The following is a 27,908-nucleotide window of genomic DNA, read 5'->3' as shown; positions in this document are numbered from 1 at the left end:
TGAGATGTGTGCAAACCTGGTGGCCAACTACAAGAAACGTCTGATCTCTGTGATTGCCAACAAGGGTTTTGCCACCAAGTACTATGTCATGTTTTGCCACCAAGTACTATGTCATGTTTTTCAGAGGGATCAAATACTTATTTCCCTCATTAAAATGCAAATCAATTTATAAGCAGGGGATCAAATACTTTTTTCCCTCACTGTACATCCTGTTTGAGTTTTTGCCTATAAGACGTAAGGAGCAAGATGGCGTCGTGGTCGGATTTCCGAAAGGAGGGCGGGGGAGGGCTTTGTATGCATCACGGAAGTTGGAATAGCAGTGGTTGAGGGTGTTGCCCGTAGGGCAATCAATATGCTTGAAGAATTTAGATAGAAATGTTCTCAAATTTGCTTTGTTAAAATCCCCAGCTACAATAAATGCAGCCTCAGGATGTATGGTTTCCAGTTTGCATATAGTCCGGTGAAGTTCCTTGATGGCCATCTTGGTGTCTGCTTGAGGGGGAATGTACACATCTGTGACTATAATTGACAAGAATTCTCTTGGTAGGTAAAATGACCGGCACTTGATTGTAAGGAATTCTAGATCGGGTGAGCAGAAGGACTTGAGTTCCTGTAGGTTGTTATTACATCATGGGTTGTGTAATATTCATACACCTCCGCTCTTCCTCTTCCCAGAGAGGGGTTCATCTGTGTCGGCATGATGCATGGAGAAGCCTGGTGGCTGAACTGATTCTGACAACATATCCTGTGAAACAGAATGTCATCATCTCTGATGTCTCTCTGGAAGGCAACCCTTGCTTGGATTTTGTCTACCTGGTTGTCAAGAGACTGGACATTGGCTGGTAGTATACTCGGGAGCGGTGTGCGATGTGCACGTCTTACGGAGCCTGGCCAGGTGGCCGCTTTTTCTTCCCCTTCTGCGGTGTCGTTGTTTTGGATCGCCTACTGGAATTAGCTCCATTGTCCTGGGTGGTGGTTTGAACAGAGGATCAGCTTCTCGCATCTATACGCACTCCTTCTTGCATCTGTCTGCTCTCCTCCTCTCACCTTTTCCCTTCACTTGTGGACTTCAATGCACAACACATCAGCTGTATGTGACCAGGCAAAAAAACTTTCCAAGCCAAACCATATCATAACCGCTACACACAGCCTACATCGTTGTCACCATATTAGCTAAAGTCATGTCATAGTCAACATAGCTACAATCATGTAGTAACGTTAGTGTATAGTCAGTAAGCAGTTTAGTACTTACACCAGTGGGCCCCGGTGGCAATAAATGAGTAAAACCAAAAGCATTCCTTGACTTGGAAGAGTTCCAGTGTTGTTGTTTAGTCATAGACAGCTAGCTAATTCTATTTGAGCAGGGTGTTTGAGTAGGATAAACTAGCGAGCTGCATTTGCTAGCTAAGTAAGTGAAACTGAACATGAAAAATTACTGTCTTGCTTCTCCTTTATTTTGGAAGAAATTGATTTGTTCAAAACTGTTTAACTATTGTCTTTCGCTGAGTCAATTACTCACCACATTTTGTTCACTGCAGTGCTAGCTAGCTGTAGCTTATGCTTTCAGTACTAGGTTTATTCTCTGATCCTTTGATTGGGTGGACAACATGTCAGTTCATGCTGCAAAAGCTTTGATAGGTTGGAGGACCTCATCTGGAAGGTGTCATAATTACTGTGTTAGTCTATGGAAGGGGTTGAGAACCATGAACCTCCTAGGTTTTGTATTGAAGTCAATATACCCAGAGGAGGACGGAAGGTAGCTGTCCTCCGGCTACACCATGGTGCTACCCTACAGAGCGCTGTTGAAGCTACTTTAGACCTTCATTGCAAAATAGTGTTTTAATCCATTTTTTGGTTTTGTGTTTATATTTAGTATAGTTTTATCTAAAAAGGAATTTTATTTTTTTAAACTATTTTTATGAAATTCACTGAGGATGGTCCTCCCCTTCCTCCTCAGAGGAGCCTCCACTGATATACCAGAATGCATCATTTTACATTTTAGTCATTTAGCAGACACTCTTATCCAAAGCGACTTACAGTTGCGATTGTAAGTAAAAAAATTATAATAATAATAAATTCCTTAGCGAAGTTACGATGGGGAAAGACATGTATTTTTTTTTATTTTGGGGGAGGGGCAAGAGACCAGTGGCAGCAGAACGTGCTCGAGTTGGGATGTAGGGTTTGAGCATAGCCTGAAGGTAGGGAGGGGCAGTTCCCCTTGCTGCTTCGTAGGCAAGCACCATGGATGTGAGCCTCGACCGGTATCATACTACCAAATTCTTTAGATCTACACTGTCCCAGTATGCCACCACACTACCATTGTCTCAGGCACATAACCACGTGTAGGCCTCAATATCCTACCCTCATAAAACTGCAGCCATTTTGTAATATTTTTTTACATGAGAAATTAGTGTTTTTGAGTATTTTGTAGTAGGTATTTTTGTAATCTATTGCATGTGCGTGTGTGCTGAAATGCTTCTTGGCCCCTTGTGAAAATATGTGTTCCCAATGTCCACTTTGGATGAGGAACAGGGGTCATGTTGGGTTTTGTAAAGCTCAAAGAAAAGGGTATTTTCATGTTAAGCCAGTGTTATTTGCTTTAGTGGTTGCTGCCCAACCTTCCTACCTACCTACTTCCTGTGCCAGGTATAGTGGGTGAGTCCGGGTTTATGTTCAAAAGTGTGTTGAAAGTGTTTAATCTCTATTTATCTCCGGCTTTATTTCTCCATATTTTATTTTGGCTGTCTATTTCTACTGGTGTGTGTGTGTGTGCACGTCCCTGAATACTCCTTTCTAAAGGTGGTCAGAATAACTACAGGGGCACATGTGCAGTGTTCTATTATAACCAATTTCTAAGACTGTTTGGGGAATAGCAAAATTACAGGGGAAAGATGGTTTCCATTCCTGTGTGGCTTGCAGCAGTTAAATTTTCCCTGGAAAACAGAGAATCTAGTCCTGCCGGGTAAGGTAGCATACAGTCAAGTCACAGTGAGCACCAGACCTGTGTTCAAGTAATGTTCTTTTTTTTTCAAATAATTGGAGTGTTTGTTTGAGCCTGCCTAGAATGCCAGATGGGTGAGGTTTTATACTTTTAGGACTATTCCATTGGTTCAATTGTACCAGACAAGTTCAATCAAGCGCAGCTAAAATATTTGACAGAAAATGAATACTATTTGAACCCCAGGTCGGATGAGGCGAGCACAGCAGGACAGCACTGTGGGAATAGCTGTACTGTACACTCCTGAACTACGAAATAAGACACTTTTTAAAAGACTTGTATTACCCCAAAGTAGGGCATCTTCTTGAGGGTTTTTCTTAAGAGTATCTGAGGATGTGTTAAGAGGTAGAGAGTTAGAGACCCAAGCGAGTGTTACCCAGAGGAGTTGGATTACAAAGCAAAGACATTCCTTCTCCAGCTATTTGTGTTCAATGAAACCAAAGCTGCCACTAATCAGTTAACCTCAAATAAATTCACTACCCTGAGTTACATTCTAACACCGCTTAGTAATCTCATGTGTGCACTGCACGCTCATGGTGATATTGTGTTCCACCTCTTGGCAAGGGTTTTCCAGTTTTTTCCCCTCATATTTGTCTTAGCCCAACGCTAGTACGGATGAAAGTCATATGGTTGTAAAACTTTAAACATGACCTCAGCAAGCAAACCTTTGTCACAAATTCAATATCCCATAGTATTCCTCTAGTCTTTTCTAAGTACAGGATTTATCTGCCACACATAGTCTCACTCTTGATATTAGAAGAAATAAGCTCAAATAAATGGTACATTCAGCGTCATTAGTGTATGTATGTATGTTAATTTGCATCGTTCTGCAGGAATTTCCATTGTTTGATCATGGCACCTAAATAAAAGCACCACATTCCTGATGAATTTTAATCAATGAAGTAATTTGTGTCTGGGACTGTCTATTGGACTTGATATGACATTTAGACATACTGTATGCCTGTCACAGTAAGTACAAGATCTTGGAGAGTAAGATCGAGTCAACGCTGAAGAAGACTCTGGAGATCCGTGAGGAGAAGATTCATGGTCTGGAGTCTCGACTGGAGGAGTCTAGTAGTCTTAATCAGCAGCTGCGCACTGAACTCAGCACCGTACGTACCTATACACCTCTTTCATTCACACAGAAACACACACACCTACATATTTGAAGCACACACATTCTCTACTAATCATACTCTTGCACACACACACACACACACTTTCACTCTTACTTCTACTCTCTTATGTACAGTGGGGCAAAAAAGTATTTAGTCAGCCACCAATTGTGCATGTTCTCCCACTTAAAAAGATGAGAGAGGCCTGTAATTTACATCATAAGTACACTTCAACTATGACAGACAAAATGAGAAAAAAAATCCAGAAAATCACACTGTAGGATTTTTAATGAATTTATTTGCAAATTATGGTGGTAAATAAGTATTTGGTCACCTACAAACAAGCAAGATTTCTGGCTCTCACAGACCTGTAACTTCTTTTTTAAGAGGCTCCTCTGTTCTCCACTGGTTACCTGTATTAATGGCACCTGTTTGAACTTGTTATCAGTATTGTCCACAACCTCAAACAGTCACACTCCAAACTCCACTATGGCCAAGACCAAAGAGCTGTCAAAGGACACCAGAAACAAAATTGTAGACCTGCACTAGGCTGAGAAGACTGAATCTGCAATAGGTAAGCAGCTTGGTTTGAAGAAATCAACTGTGGGAGCAAATATTAGGAAATGGAAGACATACAAGACCACTGATAATCTCCCTCGATCTGGGGCTCCACGCAAGATCTCACCCCGTGGGGTCAAAATGATCACAAGAACAGTGAGCAAAAATCCCAGAACCACACAGGGGGACCTAGTGAATGACCTGCAGAGAGCTGGGACCAAAGCCTACCATCAGTAACACACTATACCGCCAGGGACTCAAATCCTGCAGTGCCAGACGTGTCCCCCTGCTTAAGCCAGTACATGTCCAGGCCCGTCTGAAGTTTGCTAGAGAGCATTTGGATGATCCAGAAGAAGATTGGGAGAATGTCATTATGGTCAGATGAAACCAAAATATAACTTTTGGGTAAAAACTCAACTCGTCGTGTTTGGAGGACAAAGAATGCTGAGTTGCATCCAAAGAACACCATACCTACTGTGAAGCATGGGGGTGGAAACATCATGCTTTGGGGCTGTTTTTCTGCAAAGGGACCAGGACGACTGATCCGTGTAAAGGAAAGAATGAATAGGGCCATGTATCGTGAGATTGAGTGAAAACCTCATTCCATCAGCAAGGCATTGAAGATGAAACGTGGCTGGGTCTTTCAGCATGACAATGATCCCAAACACACCGCCCGGGCAACGAAGGAGTGGCTGCGTAAGAAGCATTTCAAGGTCCTGGAGTGGCCTAGCCAGTCTCCAGATCTCAACCCCATAGAAAATCTTTGGAGGGAATTGAAAGTCCGTGTTGTCCAGCAACAGCCCCAAAACATCACTGCTCTAGAGGAGATCTGCATGGAGGAATTGACCAAATACTTATTTTCCACCATAATTTGTAAAAAAATTCATTAAAAATCCTACAATGTGATTTTCTGGATTTTCTTTCCTCATTTTGTCTGTCATAGTTGAAGTGTACCTATGATGAAAATTACAGGCCTCTCTCATCTTTTTAAGTAGGAGAACTTGCACTATTGGTGGCTGACTAAATTATTTTTTGCCCCACTGTAACTTGTTCACTTATAATCTTTTTTCCCCCCACACGGTTGACCTCTGTGCTGTCTGTGGTGATCAGTTGAAGAAGACTCTGGAGGCTCTGAGACAGAGGCAGGAGGAGGAGACCCACTCACACAGCTCCACACTGCAGGCTGCAGTTCAGGGTCAGGTCCAGGGCCACAGCCAGGGTCAGGAGAAGTGGGAGACAGTGACGAGAGAGGCCACCGCAGAGCTCCTCAAATTCAAGGATCGCCTCATCGACATAGAGAAGAACGTGAGTGGTGTTCTTTTTATAGGGATAGAATGGGTGATTAAGGATAGGATTCAATTAAAGGCAAGGTTTGAATGTTTGATTGAGATTTGGGTGAGGATTCCTCAGTAATGGCTGTGAATGCTTAGAACATGAGTAGCTAAACAACAAGTACAGTCTGTCAAAACATACTGGCATAAGCATGTGGCAAACTGTTATACAAATGGTATACACTGAGTGTACAAAACATTAAGCATCTCTGCTCTTTCCATGACTGACCAAGAGACCGGTTAAGGAAGGATTTTTAAGCCTTGTAACAATTGAGACATGGATTGTGTGGGCAAGACAAAATATTTTTAAAGTGCCTTTAAACACGGTATGGTAGTAGGTGCCAGGCTCCCCGGTTTGTGTCAAGAACTGCAACGCTGCTGGGTTTTTCACGCTCAACCGTTTCACATGTGTATTAAGAATGGTCCAACCACCCAAAGGACATCAAGCGAATGTGACACAACTGTGGGAAACATTGGCGTCAACTTGTGCCAGCGTCCCCGTGGAACGCTTTCGACACCTTATAGAGTACATACCCCGACGAATTGAGGCTGTTCTGAGGGGGAACAGCCTCGGGGGGCTGCAACTCGATATTAGAAAGGCGTTCTTAACATTTTGTACACTCGGTGTCTTGTCCATGTATAATCTTACCCACTTCCCTCTTTCCTTTCAGAAAGCAACCTTGCAGACAGAGAAGCACCTACTGAAAGATCAGCTGAGACAGCTAGACAACCAGAACAGCCAGCTGAATGCCCAGAATGTGGCCCTACAGGGGCAGGCTGTAGCACTGCAGCAGCACAACACCTTCCTGCACAAACAGACAGCCAAACTACAGGTACTAAAATACATACTACAGTGGCTCTACTCCAACATGCTACTGTGCTTCTCGCTCTGAGCTTGGCTGTGTGGTGGTCTGGTGGTTGTTTTTGTTTTTCACCCCCTTGTTTGCATTCTTAGAGTAGCTGTGTCAGTTGTTGCCTATGTAGATGTTCTAGGATGACCAATTTGAGATGAAGTAAATGGAGATGTTGTGATAATCTGAGAATTATACCTCTGTGGTGTGTTTGAATGCCAGCTGACGCAGACAACATCTTAATGGGTTTAATAAAGTGATACTCTTCCTTTGTATCCTTCCGTTAGGTGGAGAACTCCACCCTCAACTGCCAGAGTGCATCTCTCATGGCCCAGAATGCCGTACTGCAGGGCCAGGTGGGGGCTCTGGAGAGCGAGTCGGAGGCGTGGCAGCGGCAGCGGGAGGAAGCGTGGGTGGGTAGGGAGGGCGTGCTGCAGGACCACGAGCGCTTGCTGAGCGTTCACGAGAGACAGGCGGCGGAGTACGAGCAGCTCATCACCCAACACGCCGCCCTGAAGGGCAACCAGAGAGCTCTGGAGAAGGAGCACCGTGCACTGGAGAACAAGTGGGCCACACACAGAACACACATACATACATACACACACACACTCACAAGGGTTACACACACCACTAGGCACAAACCACTGGGCACACACATTTATTTATATACACTACCATTCAAAGTTTGGGGTCACGTAGAAATGAGTGGGAGGCCCCGGTGCACAACTGAGCAAGAGGACAAGTACTCTAAACTTAGTGTCTAGTTTGAGAAACAGACGCCTCACAAGTCCTCAACTGGCAGCTTCATTAAATAGTACCCACAAAACACCAGTCTCAACGTCAACAGTGAAGAGGCGACTCTGGGATGCTGGACAAAAGGATAAAAAAGGCAATAAATCAAGAATAAATCCTTTTCGTTACATTTATTTACACCTCACACACTACGCGATTGCACACATATGGGTCAGACTGAAATGGGTCACACACACACTAGTGGTTTCAGATATCACCCTCTTCTATGGAAACTGTTCTCTTGTTTTTCTGCACACAGCCTTGTTTTTCCACCGTCCCTCCTGTACTGGAAAGATTATCCTATAGAGCCCCACAGTGGTGGAGTCATAATACCCATAAAACCTAGCGGTCAAACAGGCAACTGGTTCCAATCATTTTTCCACCATTAATTTTTTCCCACGGGGAATTTTAGAAACACTTAATATAAGGGCTGCGTTTTGTGTAGGCTTACCCTGGCGTAGGCCAAGATGACTTTTATCAATATATTCAGCTCTATTTACTCTCAGATTCGAAAATGCAAAACTACAAATCACTGCAAGCACCTGCATGTAATCTGTAGCTGACACCATTTCTTAACAGGTATTGTGTCTATTTAAAACTTGCACACGACTGTTCACAGAATTGTCTATTTTAAAGACATTTAGACAATTTATTCATTACTACATTTAGCTAACATTAGATAGTTAATCCAGATATTCTTACTTTAGACTTGATTCAGCAGTCTTGTCCAAATCATCATGGTATTTGTAGTTCTTTATGATAGCCACATTAGCAGCTAATTAGCGTTTCATTTTGGGGGGGTAAATGCAAATATATTGATAAAAGTCACCTTGTCCTAGAGAGATTTACATGGTTATCAAACAAAACATCATGCCAGGGTAAGCCTACACAAAACACAGCCCTTATTTGAAGTGTTTCTAAAATCCCCTATGGGAAAAATGAATGGTGGAAAAGCAAATGGAACCATTTTCCTGTTTGAACGCTAGGTTTTATGGGTATTATGACTCATACTGTGGTACTCTATTGTGAACCTTACCGTCAGTTCAGTTTAAATGGAGTGATGTGAGAGGCACTGTGGACTGGCTGGCTGATCTGGCTGACTAATAATCTCTCCTCCTACCCTTCTTTCGTTAATGAACAATGGAGTAAGGGCCTGGGGTTGAGGCCCACGGATTAGAAGAGTCTGCCTGCTGTACTGTCAAGGGCCTAATCAGCTGGAATGTTAGCTGGTCCATATGTGCCTCAAAGCCCTTGCTTGTGTTTTCGTTAGGGCACGCTGTAGCCAAATGTTTTTTAACAGAACTAAAATTAGTGGTCATTGGACAGGTTGTGGTAGTCCCTCCCTGTTTCGGAGTTTTTCTTCTTCATTTGGTGAAAATGAATGAAACGACCCTGATGGGATAGCCAAGGTCTGTGATCATGGAAGCTCTTAGAACAAACCACCACCATGTCACAGGCGCTCAATATCTCATGACTTTTCCAACCAACTCTTGTCCAATCTAACATTGCTGTTGTTGTTTCTTTCTTATTGAGTGTAAAGAGGTTAGGTGGTTTGGTGATCATTAGGAATCTATAAGGGATGGGATCACCATGGCCTATTTTAGATGTAACACAACACACAACCAGGGGACAGTTAACTGGGCACCATATATCTGTTTATGTGACTGCTGTGGAGGTTCTATCTTTGACCCAGTCTCCGTGTCTGTCTGTGCAGGTACATAGTGCTGCTGAAGCAGAAAGATGCCATGGAGGCAGTGGAGTCCACCCTTCAGAAGGAGAGGGAGAGTGTAAGAGAGGAGATCCACAAAAATGCGCTGATTCTGGGGGAGAACCAGAGTCTGAGGGGGGAGTTGGACCGGTGAGCTCAGTCAGCACAGCAGCACCTCTATACAACCACACCTACTAACTCCAGCTTTACAAACGTCACCATATGGGAGAGAATGAAGATAGCCTAGTGGTTAAGAGCATTGGGCCAGCAACTGAAAGGTCACTGGTTTGAATCCACAAAGCCGGCTGGGTGAAGAAATGTGCACTTGAGCAAGGCACATTATTCTAATTGATGCTCTAAGTCGCTCTGAATAAGAGTGTGCTAAATGACTAAAATGTAGAGAACTGTGTTTCCAATGGAAAATATGAGTGCAGCAGAAAAACTGGTAGAGTACAGCCTGACGCTGGTACCCTCTGGTGGTTACATACTGTAATGGCTGACTTTCTCCTTATCTTGCTCCGTATTCACACACTACCACGTGTCATGTAACACTACAATCAGATAAAACTCTTGTTGCCAAGTGGAAAGGCCTGTGAATGGGCTGAAACAATCAGTATGGCTGAACTCAACGCAAAAATCGAACAAAATTAACTACCTACAAAACTGACGATCTGATCCTAAAATTAGGCTTTTGAAGAGTGATTTATTTTGCAAAGCACCAGGACCTCATATGTCTCTTCATACTGTCTCTTGACATACCCTGTAGGTTGACACAGACTCACTCCCAACTGTGTGCGGAGTATGACGGGCTGCAGGTGCAGACCAAGGAGTTGAAGACCCGACTGAACAGAGCTCAGCTGGAGGTGAACCGCTGGCAAGCCAGATACAACTCGATGAAGGAGCAGCACCAAGGCCTGGACATCTCCATGACCAAGCTGGACAACCACTGTGAGGTACACAGACCACTGACACTCGGGGACTGAAATCAGCTACTGCACATACAGCTTTTATGCTTTAAAGACTTGAAAGTGCAGTTTTGTCCAGAAGTAGGCTTAATTTGTGTCCTAATCTTTAATATACAACTTTATCTGGGTCAGTGTTACCATTGACTTAAACCATATGAAATGTTTAGTGCATTTCTAAAGTTGAATATAATGCAATTGAATTGTAGTGACACATGTACATGCTGCAGTTTTAGCAACAGTGTGTATCTCTATGTGTTCTGTCTCCAGCTGCTGACCCGTCTGAAGGGGAACCTGGAGGAGGAGAACCACCACCTACTGAGTCAGATCCAGATGTTGAGCCAACAGAACCAGACCCTGCTGGAGAGAACCATGGAGAGCAAGGAGCTCTACCACGAAGAGCAGAAACAGTACATGTAAGTAGGTGTGTGTGTGGGTGTGGGTGTGGGTGTGGGTGTGTGTGTGTGTGTGTGTGTGTGTGTGTGTGTGTGTGTGTGTGTGTGTGTGTGTGTGTGTGTGTGTGTTCACATGCAGGTATATAGAGGAAAGTCATTTTGATAATTGAATGTCATAAATAAATCTAACAACTCCTGTGTTTCCAGTGACAAGTTGAACTCGCTCCGGAGGCAGAAGGAGAAACTGGAGGAGAAGATCATGGATCAGTACAAGTTTTATGATCCATCTCCTAAAAAGTTAGTACGGTTACATTTTGATTTGCTAATAATGTAGCTTAGTCAATGAACTATGAATAGGATGACAAATGGCTCCATTAGCAAGCCCTAGAGCCCAGAGTTTTTCCTGGTCAGGTCACATGGTCAGTAAACCCTCCTGCCCAATTGTCCTGTATGCCTATAGCCTTCCTTAGCTGTCCTCGTGCTCTCACAGTTTGGATAGAACGTTTGTGCTGCATAAAACCTGTCTATTAATGCCAAATACAATCAGTCCACCATCAAAACAATAGCTTACTATGGATTGTTTCATTATGTAGACAATGTAGTCTAGCCTACTAGCCTATCTATAGCTTCTGTATTTACAGTATTTAGCAGGTATTTTATTAATATTGCACATTGGAACTTGGACTCCACGCTGCCGGGGTGATCTTTCTCATCACTCGTAGGCTTACCAGTGTTCACAGAAGGGGGTCGCTCTCATGAGTGCCGCTGGGCCTCTGGTAGTCATCAGCCTGGTTTTCTGGGAGAGGAGGAGGAGGAGGGCTGGCACTATTCTTGAGAGGTGGAAGAAAAGGAGGAACAAGGCAGGACTGTGGGTACTGCTGGCAGGGCTGGGGCAAGGAATGGGGGTACTGAACAGGAGGGGGTTATCTCACTGCCCTGGCCTGGCAATGACGTCTCTGACGGGACTGGCAGGCTGCTAGTACTGTATCAGTAGACCGACTAGCTTCCACCTGCCATGGTGTTTCGTCTGTCGAGGATGAGGTGATAGCTTTGCTGCAGGGGTTTCCACTACGCCAGTGTGACCTATGGGCTTATGTTAGATGGATGTCTGAGTGTAACTGTGATTTCCTTTTTGTCTGTGTCTGTCAGGAGGAACCATTGGGCCGGGGCCAAGGCTCTGGCCAAACTCATCAAGCCCAAGAACAGACAGGACAGCTCCAGGGAGAGGGTGCGGAGCACCCCTGACATTCCCCTGCCCGAACCTCCCACCTTGGACTTCCCTGACATCCCCCCCACGCCTCCCCTTCCACTGCCCCCCCGCCAGTCCTGCCTCAGCCTGGACTCTGTATGGAACCACTCTCTGGAAGAGAACCACCTTGGACAGGGACACTTCCCTGCCCTCACCCCCACCCCCACATACTCCAGCAGAGGTAAGACAGACAGAGGGGATGTCTACTCATCCAGGGTAGTTCTATCCCTGAATAATGGAAGTTGCCCCGGCCCTACAGTTCTACAAGTCCTCTTTTTTTCCACAAGAGGTAGCTGTAAACTAGCTACACAAAATCTAAAATGTCTTCCCCCTCAAACTCATCTTGCCTTTGTTTTTTTGATGTCTGTTCTTCATTCTCTACTAGTTCAATGGGGATCTGTTGCATGACTAAACATTTTAATAGTTTATCTCGTCATCTTTGTTGGGCAATTTCGGGCCCTGTTCATTTATATAATGCACTTAACTACTTTCACTGAATCTCTTTCTCCCTCTTCTCTTTGTCATTGTATGTAAAACATAACCCCCTCCTGTTCAGTACCCCCATTCCTTGCCCCAGCCCTGCCAGCATTACCCACAGTCCTGCCAGCAGTACCCCCTGTCACTGCAGCCAAGCGGTTTGGCTTTCTGAGGACAAAGAGCCAGGAGAAGGTTCCCAAGACGCCTCCCTCACAACGTTCTCACTCTAGACGCCTTCGCTTCTGGTCCTCCTCTGACATCCCCACCTGCACCACCGAGCCCCTCCTGCCCATCATTGGACAGTTCTAACACCACCATCTTCACTCTTTATTACACCACCATCTTCACCCATTCCTCTTTATTACACCACCATCTTCACCCATTCCTCTTTATTACACCACCATCTTCACCCATTCCTCTTTATTACACCACCATCTTCACCCATTCCTCTTTATTACACCACCATCTTCACTCATTCCTCTTTATTACACCACCATCTTCACTCATTCCTCTTTATTACACAACCATCTTCACCCATTCCTCTTCATAACACCACCATCTTCACTCATTTCTCTTTATAACACCACCATCTTCACTCATTCCTCTTTATAACACCACCATCTTCACCCATTCCTCTTTATTACACTACCATCTTCACTCATTCCTATTTATTACACTACCATCTTCACTCTTTATTACACCACCATCTTCACCCATTCCTCTTTATTACACCACCATCTTCACCCATTCCTCTTTATTACACCACCATCTTCACCCATTCCTCTTTATAACACCACCCTCTTCACTCATTCCTCTTTATAACACCACCATCTTCACTCATTCCTCTTTATAACACCACCATCTTCACTCAATCCTCTTTATTACACCACCATCTTCACTCATTCATCTTTATAACACCACCATCTTCACTCATTCCTCTTTATAACACCACCATCTTCACTCATTCCTCTTTATAACACCACCATCTTCACTCATTGCTCTTTATTACACCACCATCTTCACCCATTCCTCTTTATTACACCACCATCTTCACCCATTCCTCTTCATAACACCACCATCTTCACTCATTCCTCTTCATAACACCACCATCTTCACTCATTCCTCTTTATAACACCACCATCTTCACCCATTCCTCTTTATTACACCACCATCTTCACCCATTCCTCTTTATTACACCACCATCTTCACCCATTCCTCTTTATAACACCACCCTCTTCACTCATTCCTCTTTATAACACCACCATCTTCACTCATTCCTCTTTATAACACCACCATCTTCACTCAATCCTCTTTATTACACCACCATCTTCACTCATTCCTCTTTATAACACCACCATCTTCACTCATTGCTCTTTATAACACCACCATCTTCACTCATTCCTATTTATAACACCACCATCTTCACCCATTCCTCTTTATAACACCACCATCTTCACTCATTCCTCTTTATAACACCACCATCTTCACTCATTGCTCTTTATAACACCACCATCTTCACCCATTCATCTTTATAACACCACCATCTTCACTCATTCCTCTTTATAACACCACCATCTTCACTCATTCCTCTTCATAACACCACCATCTTCACTCATTGCTCTTTATAACACCACCATCTTCACTCATTCCTATTTATAACACCACCATCTTCACCCATTCCTCTTTATAACACCACCATCTTCACTCATTCCTCTTTATAACACCACCATCTTCACTCATTCCTCTTCATAACACCACCATCTTCACTCATTCCTCTTCATAACACCACCATCTTCACTCATTGCTCTTTATAACACCACCATCTTCACTCATTCCTATTTATAACACCACCATCTTCACCCATTCCTCTTTATAACACCACCATCTTCACTCATTCCTCTTTATAACACCACCATCTTCACTCATTCCTCTTTATAACACCACCATCTTCACTCATTGCTCTTTATAACACCACCATCTTCACTCATTCCTATTTATAACACCACCATCTTCACTCATTCCTATTTATAACACCACCATCTTCACTCATTGCTCTTTATAACACCACCATCTTCACTCATTCCTATTTATAACACCACCATCTTCACTCATTCCTATTTATAACACCACCATCTTCACTCATTCCTATTTATAACACCACCATCTTCACTCATTGCTCTTTATAACACCACCATCTTCACTCATTCCTATTTATAACACCACCATCTTCACTCATTCCTATTTATAACACCATCATCTTCACTCATTGCTCTTTATAACACCACCATCTTCACTCATTCCTATTTATAACACCACCATCTTCACTCATTCCTATTTATAACACCACCATCTTCACTCATTGCTCTTTATAACACCACCATCTTCACTCATTCCTCTTTATAACACCACCATCTTCACTCATTCCTCTTTATAACACCACCATCTTCACTCATTCCTCTTTATAACACCACCATCTTCACTCATTCCTCTTTATAACACCACCATCTTCACTCATTGCTCTTTATTACACCACCATCTTCACTCATTGCTCTTTATAACACCACCATCTTCACTCATTCCTCTTTATAACACCACCATCTTCACTCATTCCTCTTTATAACACCACCATCTTCACTCATTCCTCTTTATTACACCACCATCTTCACTCATTCCTATTTATAACACCACCATCTTCACTCATTCCTCTTCATAACACCACCATCTTCACTCATTCCTCTTTATAACACCACCATCTTCACTCATTCCTCTTCATAACACCACCATCTTCACTCATTGCTCTTTATTACACCACCATCTTCACTCATTGCTCTTTATAACACCACCATCTTCACTCATTCCTCTTTATAACACCACCATCTTCACTCATTCCTATTTATAACACCACCATCTTCACTCATTCCTCTTTATAACACCACCATCTTCACTCATTCCTCTTTATTACACCACCATCTTCACTCATTCCTATTTATAACACCACCATCTTCACTCATTCCTCTTTATTACACCACCATCTTCACTCATTCCTATTTATAACACCACCATCTTCACTCATTCCTCTTTATAACACCACCATCTTCACTCATTCCTCTTTATAACACCACCATCTTCACTCATTCCTCTTTATTACACCACCATCTTCACTCATTCCTATTTATTACACCACCATCTTCACTCATTCCTATTTATAACACCACCATCTTCACTCATTCCTATTTATAACACCACCATCTTCACTCATTCCTCTTTATAACACCACCATCTTCGCTCATTGCTCTTTATAACACCACCATCTTCACTCATTGCTCTTTATTACACCACCATCTTCACTCATTCCTCTTTATAACACCACCATCTTCACTCATTCCTCTTTATAACACCACCATCTTCACTCATTCCTCTTTATAACACCACCATCTTCACCCATTCCTCTTTATTACACCGCCATCTTCACTCATTGCTCTTTATAACACCACCATCTTCACTCATTCCTATTTATAACACCACCATCTTCACTCATTCCTCTTTATAACACCACCATCTTCACTCATTCCTCTTTATTACACCACCATCTTCACTCATTGCTCTTTATAACACCACCATCTTCACTCATTCCTCTTTATTACACCACCATCTTCACTCATTCCTCTTTATAACACCACCATCTTCACTCATTGCTCTTTATTACACCACCATCTTCACTCATTGCTCTTTATAACACCACCATCTTCACTCATTCCTCTTTATAACACCACCATCTTCACTCATTCCTCTTTATAACACCACCATCTTCACTCATTCCTCTTTATTACACCACCATCTTCACTCATTCCTATTTATAACACCACCATCTTCACTCATTCCTCTTCATAACACCACCATCGTCACTCATTCCTCTTTATAACACCACCATCTTCACTCATTCCTCTTCATAACACCACCATCTTCACTCATTGCTCTTTATTACACCACCATCTTCACTCATTGCTCTTTATAACACCACCATCTTCACTCATTCCTCTTTATTACACCACCATCTTCACTCATTCCTATTTATTACACCACCATCTTCACTCATTCCTATTTATAACACCACCATCTTCACTCATTCCTCTTTATAACACCACCATCTTCACTCATTCCTCTTTATAACACCACCATCTTCACTCATTCCTCTTTATTACACCACCATCTTCACTCATTCCTATTTATTACACCACCATCTTCACTCATTCCTATTTATAACACCACCATCTTCACTCATTCCTATTTATAACACCACCATCTTCACTCATTCCTCTTTATAACACCACCATCTTCGCTCATTGCTCTTTATAACACCACCATCTTCACTCATTGCTCTTTATTACACCACCATCTTCACTCATTCCTCTTTATAACACCACCATCTTCACTCATTCCTCTTTATAACACCACCATCTTCACTCATTGCTCTTTATAACACCACCATCTTCACTCATTCCTCTTTATAACACCACCATCTTCACTCATTGCTCTTTATAACACCACCATCTTCACTCATTCCTCTTTATAACACCACCATCTTCACTCATTGCTCTTTATTACACCACCATCTTCACTCATTGCTCTTTATTACACCACCATCTTCACTCATTCCTCTTTATAACACCACCATCTTCACTCATTGCTCTTTATTTAACCCCATCTTTTATCTGTAACATCTTTACTTTTTGGCCCTCTGTCATTATTTCCTTACAGAAAACAGATGTCGTAATGCACACATACACACTTATCAAGCTTTCCTCCCATCACCTCCCTACTTCTGTGAGAATGAGATATCTGTGTGTCACCTGATATGTTTAATCATGTAAAGTGGGCAACTGGGAAGAGCGATGCCTACCATCCCAATAAAGGCAGTTAATCTGTCTGCTCTGTCTCTTAATCTGGCAGGCAGTATCAATCCCATGTTCCACATGGGTGGAGGAATGTTGCGAGGAGAATTACTTAATGGGGCAATCTGCAATATTTACTGCTGTTCAAAGGATTTCTGCTTTCCCCCCCCAGAGTGATATAAATACCACTTAGGGATTTACAGTCGAACCAGACAGGTAGTTATTCGTAGTTGTCTACATATTCTAAGTCCAAACCGTCCAGAGTAGTGATGCTGGATGGGTGGGCAGGTGCGGGCAGCGACCGGTTGAAGAGCATGCATTTAGTTTTACTTGCATTTAAGAGCAGTTGGAGGCCACGGAAGGAGTGTTGTATGGCATTGAAGCTCGTCTGGAGGTTAGTTAACACAGCGTCCAAAGAAGGGCCAGAAGTATCCAGAATGGTGTCGTCTGCGTAGAGGTGGATCAGAGAATCACCAGCAGCAAGTGCGACATCATTGATGTATACAGAGAAGAGAGTCAGCCCGAGAATTGAACCCTGTGGCACCCCCATAGGAACTGCCAGAGGTCCGGATAACAGGCCCTCCGATTTGACACACTGAACTTTGTCAGAGAAGTAGTTGGTGTTCTTTCTCTCTCTTCTGAGATCGAATCAGACAGGTAACTGCCAAGGCCTTCACTTCCTGTTGAAGTAGAACTGTCAGTGTTCTACTCTGTCTCAGCAGGCCAAGGTTCAGCCTGAATAACTAAAATTGGATTTAGCCTATTATTCTTTCGTTATGACTAATCGGATAGCAACATTGGTAGGTCCAAAATGCCTCTGAAAACCATTGGTGTACGTACCTTGTCATTTGGAAAGGTCTGACTGAAGAAGTGATAATTGAGACTACTGTATATCAGTGTACCGTAATAAACACGCCAAAGGCCAGGAGTTAACTTGTTCCCTTAGAAAGCTTTTGCTGACGGTAACCCTTCTCTGCTTTAACAGATGTATAGTCCACCTGCCCTAACTGTGTCCACTGTCCAGCAGCCTCCAGCTCAAATGCGTCTGCTGTGTCCAGAATGGGGTTTGTTTGGAAGGATGTGGTACCATCATAGATACTCTGTTATTTGTTTCCCTAGCACTAAACGACAGTGGAGTGTCCAGAGGCAGGGAGCTATTCCGTGCTTCAGGGGGCAGCAGTGAGGGTGTGAATGGCACTGAGGAGCTGTACGCCAGACGGAGAGGTGTGGAGCTAGGGGGGGCTGCTGCTCACTCCATCCCCGCCAACCACACCTCCAACTCAGGCCTGACACCCAGCTCCAGGCCTGGACGCAGGCTCAAAGGTACAGTGGGCCCAATGCCCATGCACTGCCATCTTCAATGACCATGACATAGTATAGGCCCGCATTATGTCCGTTCTATGTCATGAAACAAATTTGCTTCAGCCTCTACTTAAAGTCATTAACCAGGTTTCCATACACAGTTTTGTGGCAGATTGGGCAAGTTTGCAATTTTACTGCAACCGATTGTGTAACAAAACCATTGCGAGAGTTGAAAATGCAATTGGAAACACATTGAACTTCTGCTTTAATGCCCCTTGTTCTCTGTAACCATTACCCAGGTTGTTGCTGTGAGAACGTGAGAACGTGTTCTCATTTACCTGGTCAAATAAGGGTTAAATAAACATTATTCAGTACATGGAAACTTCATCACAAAAGTGATTTGTATGTGCACTACGTATTCACGCACAGCATTTTATTTGCAACAAGTCAGTTTGATGGAAACCCCTTTGGAAATGCGCATCTTTTTTTAATATTTGCATGACATTCTGTCGCCAATTGGATAGAAACCTAGCTGGTGTTCTAGAATAACACCAAACAGGTGACTTAAATCCCTAATCCCCCAGAATGAATTGTTTACACAGTGCTGAAAAATCTGGCTGACAATCAGTGTTCAGTGCTTTCTAATGGAATAATTCTGCTGTCCTCAGTCAATAATCACAGTCGCGGTCTAATGGAAAGTTTGTTTACTTTTCTTGAAACCTTCTGGTCGAATCTCAGAACCTTGTCCCATCAACTGGGGAATAGATACACAAACACTTACAGGAAGGAGCCTTGTGGTTTTAGACTACATCATCTTGCAGAGCCAGTTTCTACATGATATTATACAGGAGCAACATTTGGATTCAGTATGTAGATACTAAGTCGACTATCTATAGTTTATCTATAGGCTGTCATATAGGGTTGAAGCGTGTGGAGAGACATAAGCTTATGGCTATGCTCATGTAAAATGAAAATCTTTAAATTTATGAGCTATACTTGAAATACAGGTGGATCACTTCCTACTGTGTTTAAATACATTTTAGTTTTTTTCCTACAGCTTGGAGATGACCCTTAATCGCCCTTTACACTACCTGACCTTTCAGTCTGCACACTTTCAGTTGTAAAGTGGGACAGGAACAGTTAATAAGAGACGTTGGTGCAATGATGTGGTAAAGTTGTGGGGAAATGTCTGTTAAGACCAATGACTCATAACACGTACCTTTATCGCTCTATAAATGTGTGATGACGTGAATGAGTAACTCTCACTTCCCCCTTTCCTGTCTGTGTCCTCTGCAGGTTTCATCTATGAGGACGACTCTCGGGTTCACTCCCCTGATGCTCATCTTGTCCATGGAAACGCAGGTAAAGAACAAGGATGATCAATACATGTTCAGACGGCTCTGTGTCCCTCTCACTAGGTTTCTTTCATTCTTGCTCAATCTCTTTTTTTCTTATTCATTCTTTCTCTCCCTTACCTCTCTGACCATAGTGAAAATGTAGTCCCCTCCATCTCTTTCTCTGCAGGTTATCGACCAGGCTCTGCTGAGCTCAGCCGCAACACCTCCAGCAGCAACTCCCCTGTCAACTGCAAAGGTACAACCAGCATCTATTCCTATCTGCAAACCCTGCAAAGTACCTATTCAATAGATAGATATTTTTATTTTTAATTCAATAGATCAATAGATAGATCTTTTTTTAATTCAATAGATATTTTTATTTTTAACAATCTTTGCTTTCTATACCAGACCTGATGTTACACTAAGCATATCTCCAACTGCTATTTTAGCCTGCTTTTTGGTACTATCCCCATCTACGGACTTAATGAAGTCATTTTCGGCAGTTATCTACCTCTACCTCCCTCTGTCCACCCAGATTCCCTGGAGCACCTGCAGGACCGTTCTGCCAGTCTGTCCAGTGATGACGTAGTGGGCCTTAGTCACGACGTGTCCCACTCCCTGACCCTCCCCTGGAGCGCCATTGTCCCTTACGACACCCCGGTCCAGAGGAGTGCACCCCGGCCTGGCAGCCACCGGACCTCCTCCCCTGGCAGCGAGATGGTCACCTTGGAAGAGTTCCTGGAAGAGAGCAACACCCTGTCACCACCCACTGTAAGCATTGACACACACATATGTGCCAACCACTGTAAGCATAGAGAGATAATCTGTCATGGGGAGATGGATAAAGGGTTTGGACAAAACTTCCTGGACAAAATGTTTTACTGTAATAGTGAAGGTGTAAACTTAGAACAGTAGAAAGCCTAAACAGTATGTTTGATCTCTCAGCTTCCCTATTAAATCTAAAAATGTCAAGCAGACAACCTAAGAAAATGAACAATGACAAATGGTTTGTGACGTATGCAAAACCCTAAAAGAAATTGAGAAACTTATCCAACCAAAAACATAGAGACCCTGAACCTGAGCCTACGCTTTCACTATGGTTAATCACTAAAACAATACTTCTATGCCATCAAAAGAAACATCAAATTTCACATACCAATTAGGATCTGGCTAAAAATACTTGAATCAGTTATGGAACCCAATGCCCGTTATGGTTGTGAGGTCTGGTGTTCGCTCACCAACCAAGAATTCACTAATTGGGACGAACACCAAATTAAGACTGCATGCAGAATTCTGCTAAAATATCCTCTGTGTACAACGTAAAACACCAAATAATGTATGCAGAGCAGAGTTGGACCAATACCACCTAATGATCAAAATCCAGAAAATAACCATTAAATTCTATAACCACCTAAAAGGAAGCTAATTCCAAACCTTCCGTAACAAAGCCATCACCTACAGAGAGTTGAACCTGGAGAAGAGTCCCCTAAGCAAGCTAGTCCTGGGGCTCTTTCCCCAACCGACCCCACAGAGCCCCAGGACAGCAACACAATTAGACCCAACCAAATCATGAGAAAAAATAAATAATTACTTGACACATTGGAAAGAATTAACAAAATATCTGCACAAACTAGAATGCTATTTGGCCCTAAACAGAGAGTACACAGTAGCAGAATACCTAACCACTGACTGACACAAAATTAGGGAAATCTTTGACTATGTATAGACTCAGTGAGCATAGCCTTGCTATTGAGAAAGGCCGCAGTAGGCAGACCTGGCTCTCAAGAGGAGACCGGCTATGTGCACACTGCCCACAAAATGAGGCGGAAACTGAGCTGCACTTCCTAACCTCCTGCCAAATACATGACCATATTAGACACACATTTCCCTCAGATTACACAGACCCACAAAGAATTTGAAAACAAATCCAATTTTGATAAACTCCCATATCTATTGGATGAAATACCACAGTGTGCAATTACAGCAGCAAGATTTGACCTGTTGCCACACGTAAAGGGCAACCAGTGAAGAACAAACACCTTTGGAAATACAACCCATATTTATTGATTTTCCCTTTTGTACTTTAACTACATTACCAGTCAAACGTTTGGACAACACCTACTCTTTCAAGTTTAGATATTTTTTTTTTACTATTATCTACCGTTATAGAATAATAGTGAAGACATCACAACTATGAAATAACACATATGGAATCATGTAGGAACCAAAAAAGTGTTAAACAAATCAAAATATATTTATATTTGATATTCTTCAAAGTAGCCACCCTTTGCCTTGACAGCTTTGCACACTCTTGTCATTCTCTCAACCAGTGTCATGAGGTAGTCCTGGAATGCATTTCAATTAACAGGTGTGCCTTGTTTAAAGTTCATTTGTGGAATGTCTTTCCTGAATGCGTTTGAGCCAATCAGTTGTGTTGGGACAAGGTAGGGGTGGTATACAGAAGATGGGCCTATTTGGTAAAAGACCAAGTCCATATTAATGCAAGGACAGCTCAATTAAGCAAAGAGAAATGACAGACCATCATTACTTTAAGACATGAAGGTCAGTCAATCTTGAAAATGTCAAAGACTTTGAACGTTTTTGCAACTGCACTTTAAGAAACTATCAAGTGCTATGATGTAACTGGCTCTCATGAGGACTCTGCTGCAGAGGATAAGTTCATTAGCGTTACCGGCCTCAGAAATTGCAGCCCAAATAAATGCTTCAGAGTTCAAGTAGCAGACACATCTAAACATCAACTGTTCAGAGGCCTTCATGGTTGGATTGCTGTAAAGGAACCACTACTAAAGGATACCAATAATAAGAAGAGACTTGCTTGGGCCAAGAAACACGAGCAATGGACATTTGACCAGTGGAAATCTTTTCTTTGGTCGAATGAGTCCAAATTTGAGATTTTTGGATCCAACTGCCATGTCTTTGTGAGAAGCAGAGTAGGTGAACGGATGATCTCCATGTGTGGTTGCCACCGTGAAGCATGGATGAGGTGTGATGGTGCTGTCTGTGATTTATTTAGAATTCAAGGCACACTTAACCAGCATGGCTACCACAGCATTCCGCAGCGTTACGCTATCCCATCTGGGTTGGGCTTAGTGGGACTATCATTTGTTTTTCAACAGGACAATGACCCAACACACCTCCAGCCTGTGTCAGGGCTATTTGATCAAGAAGGAGAGTGATGGAGTGCTGCATCAGATGACCTGGCCTCCACAATCACCCAGCCAACAAGTTCTCAACATATGTGGAAACTCCTTCAAGACTGTTGGAAAAGGATTCCAGGTGAAGCTGGTTGAGTGCCAAGAGTGTGCAAAGATGTCATCGAGGCAAAGGGTGGCTACTTTGAAGAATCTCAAATATAAAATATATTTGTATTTGTTGAACACCTTTTTTGGTTACTACATGATTCCATAGGTGTTATTTCATGTCTTCACTATTATTCTACAATGTAGAATTTTTTTTAAATAAAGAAAAACCCTTGAATGAGTAGATGTGTCCAAACGTTTGACTGGTACTGTATTTGCACATCGTTACAACCCTGTATATAGACATAAAATGACATTTGAAATGTCTTTATTCTTTTGAAACTTGTGAGTAATGTTTACTGTTCATTTTTATTGTTTATTTCACTTTTGTTGATCTATTTCACTTGCTTTGGCAATGTAAACATTTCCCATGCCAATAAAGCCCCTTGAGAAAGAGATTTCAACGCCTTGCTATCTTTCTATCTCTCTGAATGCATTGACCAATCTGATTGTTTTGTGCCCCTCTAACCACTTAAAACACTAAAACTAATTAAGACGCTTAACTAAATTTGATTGAGCACTGTTGATGCCTAAACACTCCCATTGTTCCAAAAGTGGTGTTCCCAAAGTGCTGTATTGATTGATACCTGAGCAGTGGCGTTACCTCACAGTCCCTGCATTTTTATTTATTTATTTTTTACCCCTTTTTCTCCCCAATTAGTAGTAGTTACTGTCTTGTCTCATCGCTGCAACTCCCATACGGACTCGGGAGAGGTGAATGTTGAGAGGTCCTCTGAAACACAACCCAACCAAACCACACTGCTTCTTGACACAACGCACATCCGACCCGGAAGCCAGCCGCACCAATGTGTCGGAGGAAACACCTAGCGACCTGGTCAGCGTGCACTGTGCCCAGCCTGCCACAGGAGTCGCTAGTGCGCGATGAGACAAGGATATCCCTGCCGGCCAAACCCTCCCTAACCCCAGACGACGCTGGGCCAATTGTGCGTCGCCCCATGAGCCCAGAATCTCTCGAACCCAGAATCTCTGGTGGCACAGCTAGCACTGCGATGCAGTGCCTTAGACCACTGCGCCACCCAGGAGGCCCCTCAGTCCCTGTATTCTTAATGGTGCAGGTAGGTGAGACCAAATCAATACTTCACCTTGTTTATAAAAGGATTTCTTAAATTAGTTTTCTTATCGTCTAATTGGCTGTTATCCCTGCGAGCAGTGAGCCGGGGAATCTTTAATGCTGTTTAACGGACACCATCTAAACAAACACTGATGGGGTCAGTCTGATGTTGTCTGTACAGTAATCCAGGATTTGAGCATGGAGAGTTATAGCTGTGGATGGACTCCCTCCCTGGGTGATGAGGGTTTATTTCCTTGGTGAACCTGTCTACGTACTGTTTCTGTCTCCCTTCTCCCTCCCCTCAGGTGCTGTCAGGCAGTCGGGAAGATCTGGTGGCGGACTACTTCAACCCATTAGAACAGAGAGAGAGATCCACCCTTTGTCGGCCCTCTCCTCTGAGAGATGGAGCCAAGACCCCCACCAGCTATGTTACGCCCACTGTGAAGAGAGACACAGACCTCCACCGGGCTGGTGAGGGGCCAGGCAGGACCTACAAACCAGACCAGTGTGTCAAGCCCAGTGTCCTGCTACAAGAGGGATCCACCTCCATGCCCCAGTCCCAGTCACAGACCCTACCCAACCAGACCAGCAACGGGTTAGGGACAGGGGGGTGGCCTTTACCCCTGGGACCCTTTGCACCCTATGGAGGAGGTCTGGGCAGCAGCAGTTTGTCTCGGACCTTCAGCCTGGCCTCTGCTGACCTGCTGCGCTCCAATGGTCCAGGTAGCTACCGGCCAGACATGGAGGCAGGAGGCTCGCCCAGCCGAGGTGGTGGGGATGGGGTGGTCAGGAGGCCTGGGGCTGGAGCCACGGCCAGGGAGCGCCCCCAGTCTGCCAGGTTAGCAGGACCCTTGGACATCGACCCCCGCAGACTGTCTCTGGCTCCACCCAAAGAGGAACCTCTCAACCTGGCCCCTCCCCAGCACCACTCCTCCTCCCTGTCCCTGCAGCCCAAGTGCTACGCAGGGAGAACAACACCAGGCTCCACCCCCAGGAACAACAGCCCCAGCTCCGGACTGCAGCCACAAGAACAGCCCACCCACCAGAAGAACCACTGTGGGGAAGTTGCCATGTTGAGGGCAGCGCCGGCTCTGACGCTGGAGGAACCACAGGAGGGGGATGCGAGGCTCCAGGCTGACTGCCCGCTGCTGAAGAAACCAGAGGTGGGGGGAGGAGGAGGGGGGCTGAGCTGCAGCACAGAGGAGCACCCCATGAGCACCTCTGCCTCCCCAGACCCCAACAATGACCCTCAGACTGTATGGTATGAGTACGGCTGTGTCTAGGAGCCGTTATTGTAGTGGCAGGCCTCAGTACTGTACAAAAACTTTTCTTCCTGCTAAACCACAGGATGACTGTTCTGGCACAGCTAGGCTGGTCCTCACTGTACTGGACCACGTCCTTTCTGTTTCTGACCATTTGAAACTTCCTAGCTGCTTTTAACGCTTCATAAAGGAAATTCTACCCCAAAGAGACACACCACAAGGCGCTGTACCCAGCTGGCAACATATGGTTGATTTGATTTGCATGACCAACACGTGGGCATGGTACTTGGGACCGCCAGTGCCGCAGTTACATTAACATGTACAGGAATGCTTTGAGGAAAGCAAAAGCACTAGAGAGAAAAAAAGAAAAGAAAAATACATTCGTTGCTATTGGACAACATTGGTTGCTCTATGTGCACTGTATGCACAGCACACTGGGTCTGGCCCTGTCCAATGAGTTCTATTCTGAATCTGAAAAACTAACATTTTGGGGAAAGACCACTCCCAGAGTAATTGCATGGTAAAGTCTGTCCTCCATCTTTAGGAGCTTGAGGACAGATTGTTTATCTCAACACAGCCTCAGTGACACATTACTGGAACATGCTGTTTTCTGTTGCGTCTGTGGGTGACCCAAACTATGGGCTTTTGCGTATATCTCATCTCAAAGTGAAACTGGCTTGTGGGGAGCATGTAATTCATCCCATATCTGTTTTTGTGTACGCGAGGCAGGACCGAAACAGGCAGATATACCATAGAGGGAGGGAACACCAGACTGACCAACTCATGAAGAGAGACAAATCAGGGCTTTTTGTAGCAAGAGGGGACCATTTCTGGAGGAAAGGATTGAGTGAGTTTAAGATGAAGAAAGACAGAGATTTGGAGATGATTGACATAATGGTGATGATGGACAGAGAGAAATTAAGAAAGATAAATGAGAGTTTCAGAGACATTGTTCAGGTTGAAGAATTAAAAAATGATATGTGAAATGTTCTCCAGAGGTGGAGAATCCCATAGAAAATGTTTGGGCAAAATAGAAAAGGCGTGGGCGAGCAAGGAGGCCTACAAACATGACTCAGTTACACCAGCTCTGTCAGGAGGAATGGGCCACGATTCACCCAACTTATTGTGGGAAGCTTGTGGAAGGCTACCCCAAATGTTTGACCCAAAACAATTTAAAGGCAATGCTACCAAATGCTAATTGAGTGTATGTAAACTTCTGACCCACTGGGAATGTGATGAAAGAAATAAAGCTGAAATAAATCACTACTATTATTCTAATATTTCACATTCTTAAAATAAAGTGGTGATCCTAACTGACCTAAGACAGGGAATTTTTACTTTTTAATTTTTGAGTTGAAATGTATTTGGCTGTGTATGTAAAATTCCGACTTCAACTGTATATACTGTAAGATATGTAAACATTATGTAGTAGATAGAGCATGAAAATATTTGTCACTCAAATCTTCCTTCAACTTGTTCTATTCAGATACCAAACAGATTGATCAAAGGTTGGCATGATTGGCATTCCCAAGAGGAATATCATCTGTTTGCTGTGGATCACACACAGGCCTAGTCAGGTAGCCTAGCAGTTAAGAGCGTTGAGCCAGTAACTGGAAGGTTGCTGGTTTGAATCCCCGAGCCGGCAAGGTGGACAAATCTACCGTTCTGCCCTTGAGCAAGGCAGTTAACTAACAACAACAACTGCTCCTCGGGCGCTGATGACATGGATGGCACCTCTCTGATTCAGAGTTAAATGTGGAAGACACATTTCGGGTGAATCCATTCAGTTGTGGAACTGACTAGGTATCCTCCTTTCTTGCCTCTCTTTTCTATGCACAATACCTGTTCCATCACCATGTGTTTTGTCCGACTGGTACGTCGGTTCTGTGTATACTGTACAGTAGGTTAGAGATTGGAGTTTGATAATCGTGACCAAACACTACTAAAAAATGACTAGTTATGACAGACCTACAAACGTGCAAAGATACTGAAATTTAAATATTGCAGATGTTTGTGATTTGTTTTCATAGGTTAATGAAGATGCATAGACCTTTTTTGTCCAAAAACAATTGAAACCTTTTTCAATAAAGTTTTGTAAAATGTAGTTTCTCCTGGCTGTCTTTGTAGGCCAATTTATGTTACTGTGTGACAATAGTCAGGGTAATACGTGATGGCATTACCCACACCAATGCAACTGCTAAAATATTATTAGAGTGTCAGTCCCAGCATTTATCGCATGAATAGAGACAGTAGGAGTGTAGTTTACTGGAAGGAGGAGGACAGGGAA

At 43.5% G+C, this 27,908-nt stretch overlaps 1 protein-coding gene across 2 annotated transcripts in view; it reads left to right on the top strand.

Moving 5' to 3' along the window:
- LOC109904194 (protein Daple) overlaps positions 1–26,884 on the top strand; it is a 106,738-nt gene extending 79,854 nt beyond the window's left edge. For both annotated transcript variants that reach the window (XM_020501397.2, XM_020501395.2), the window contains 14 exons: positions 3,969–4,110; positions 5,782–5,976; positions 6,674–6,835; positions 7,141–7,418; positions 9,360–9,503; positions 10,120–10,306; positions 10,586–10,731; positions 10,918–11,007; positions 11,860–12,140; positions 18,448–18,651; positions 19,927–19,992; positions 20,155–20,223; positions 20,503–20,738; positions 24,665–26,884. In XM_020501397.2, the coding sequence (XP_020356986.1) occupies positions 3,969–4,110; positions 5,782–5,976; positions 6,674–6,835; positions 7,141–7,418; positions 9,360–9,503; positions 10,120–10,306; positions 10,586–10,731; positions 10,918–11,007; positions 11,860–12,140; positions 18,448–18,651; positions 19,927–19,992; positions 20,155–20,223; positions 20,503–20,738; positions 24,665–25,642 (3,178 nt within the window). In that variant the 3' untranslated portion in view covers positions 25,643–26,884. The remainder of the gene's footprint in view (positions 1–3,968; positions 4,111–5,781; positions 5,977–6,673; positions 6,836–7,140; positions 7,419–9,359; positions 9,504–10,119; positions 10,307–10,585; positions 10,732–10,917; positions 11,008–11,859; positions 12,141–18,447; positions 18,652–19,926; positions 19,993–20,154; positions 20,224–20,502; positions 20,739–24,664) is intronic.
- The last annotated feature ends 1,024 nt before the right edge of the window (positions 26,885–27,908 follow it).

This window comes from Oncorhynchus kisutch, linkage group LG14 (genome assembly GCF_002021735.2).
Source record: "Oncorhynchus kisutch isolate 150728-3 linkage group LG14, Okis_V2, whole genome shotgun sequence".
NCBI lineage: Eukaryota > Metazoa > Chordata > Actinopteri > Salmoniformes > Salmonidae > Oncorhynchus > Oncorhynchus kisutch.
This window is presented reverse-complemented; position numbering and strand designations above follow the sequence as displayed.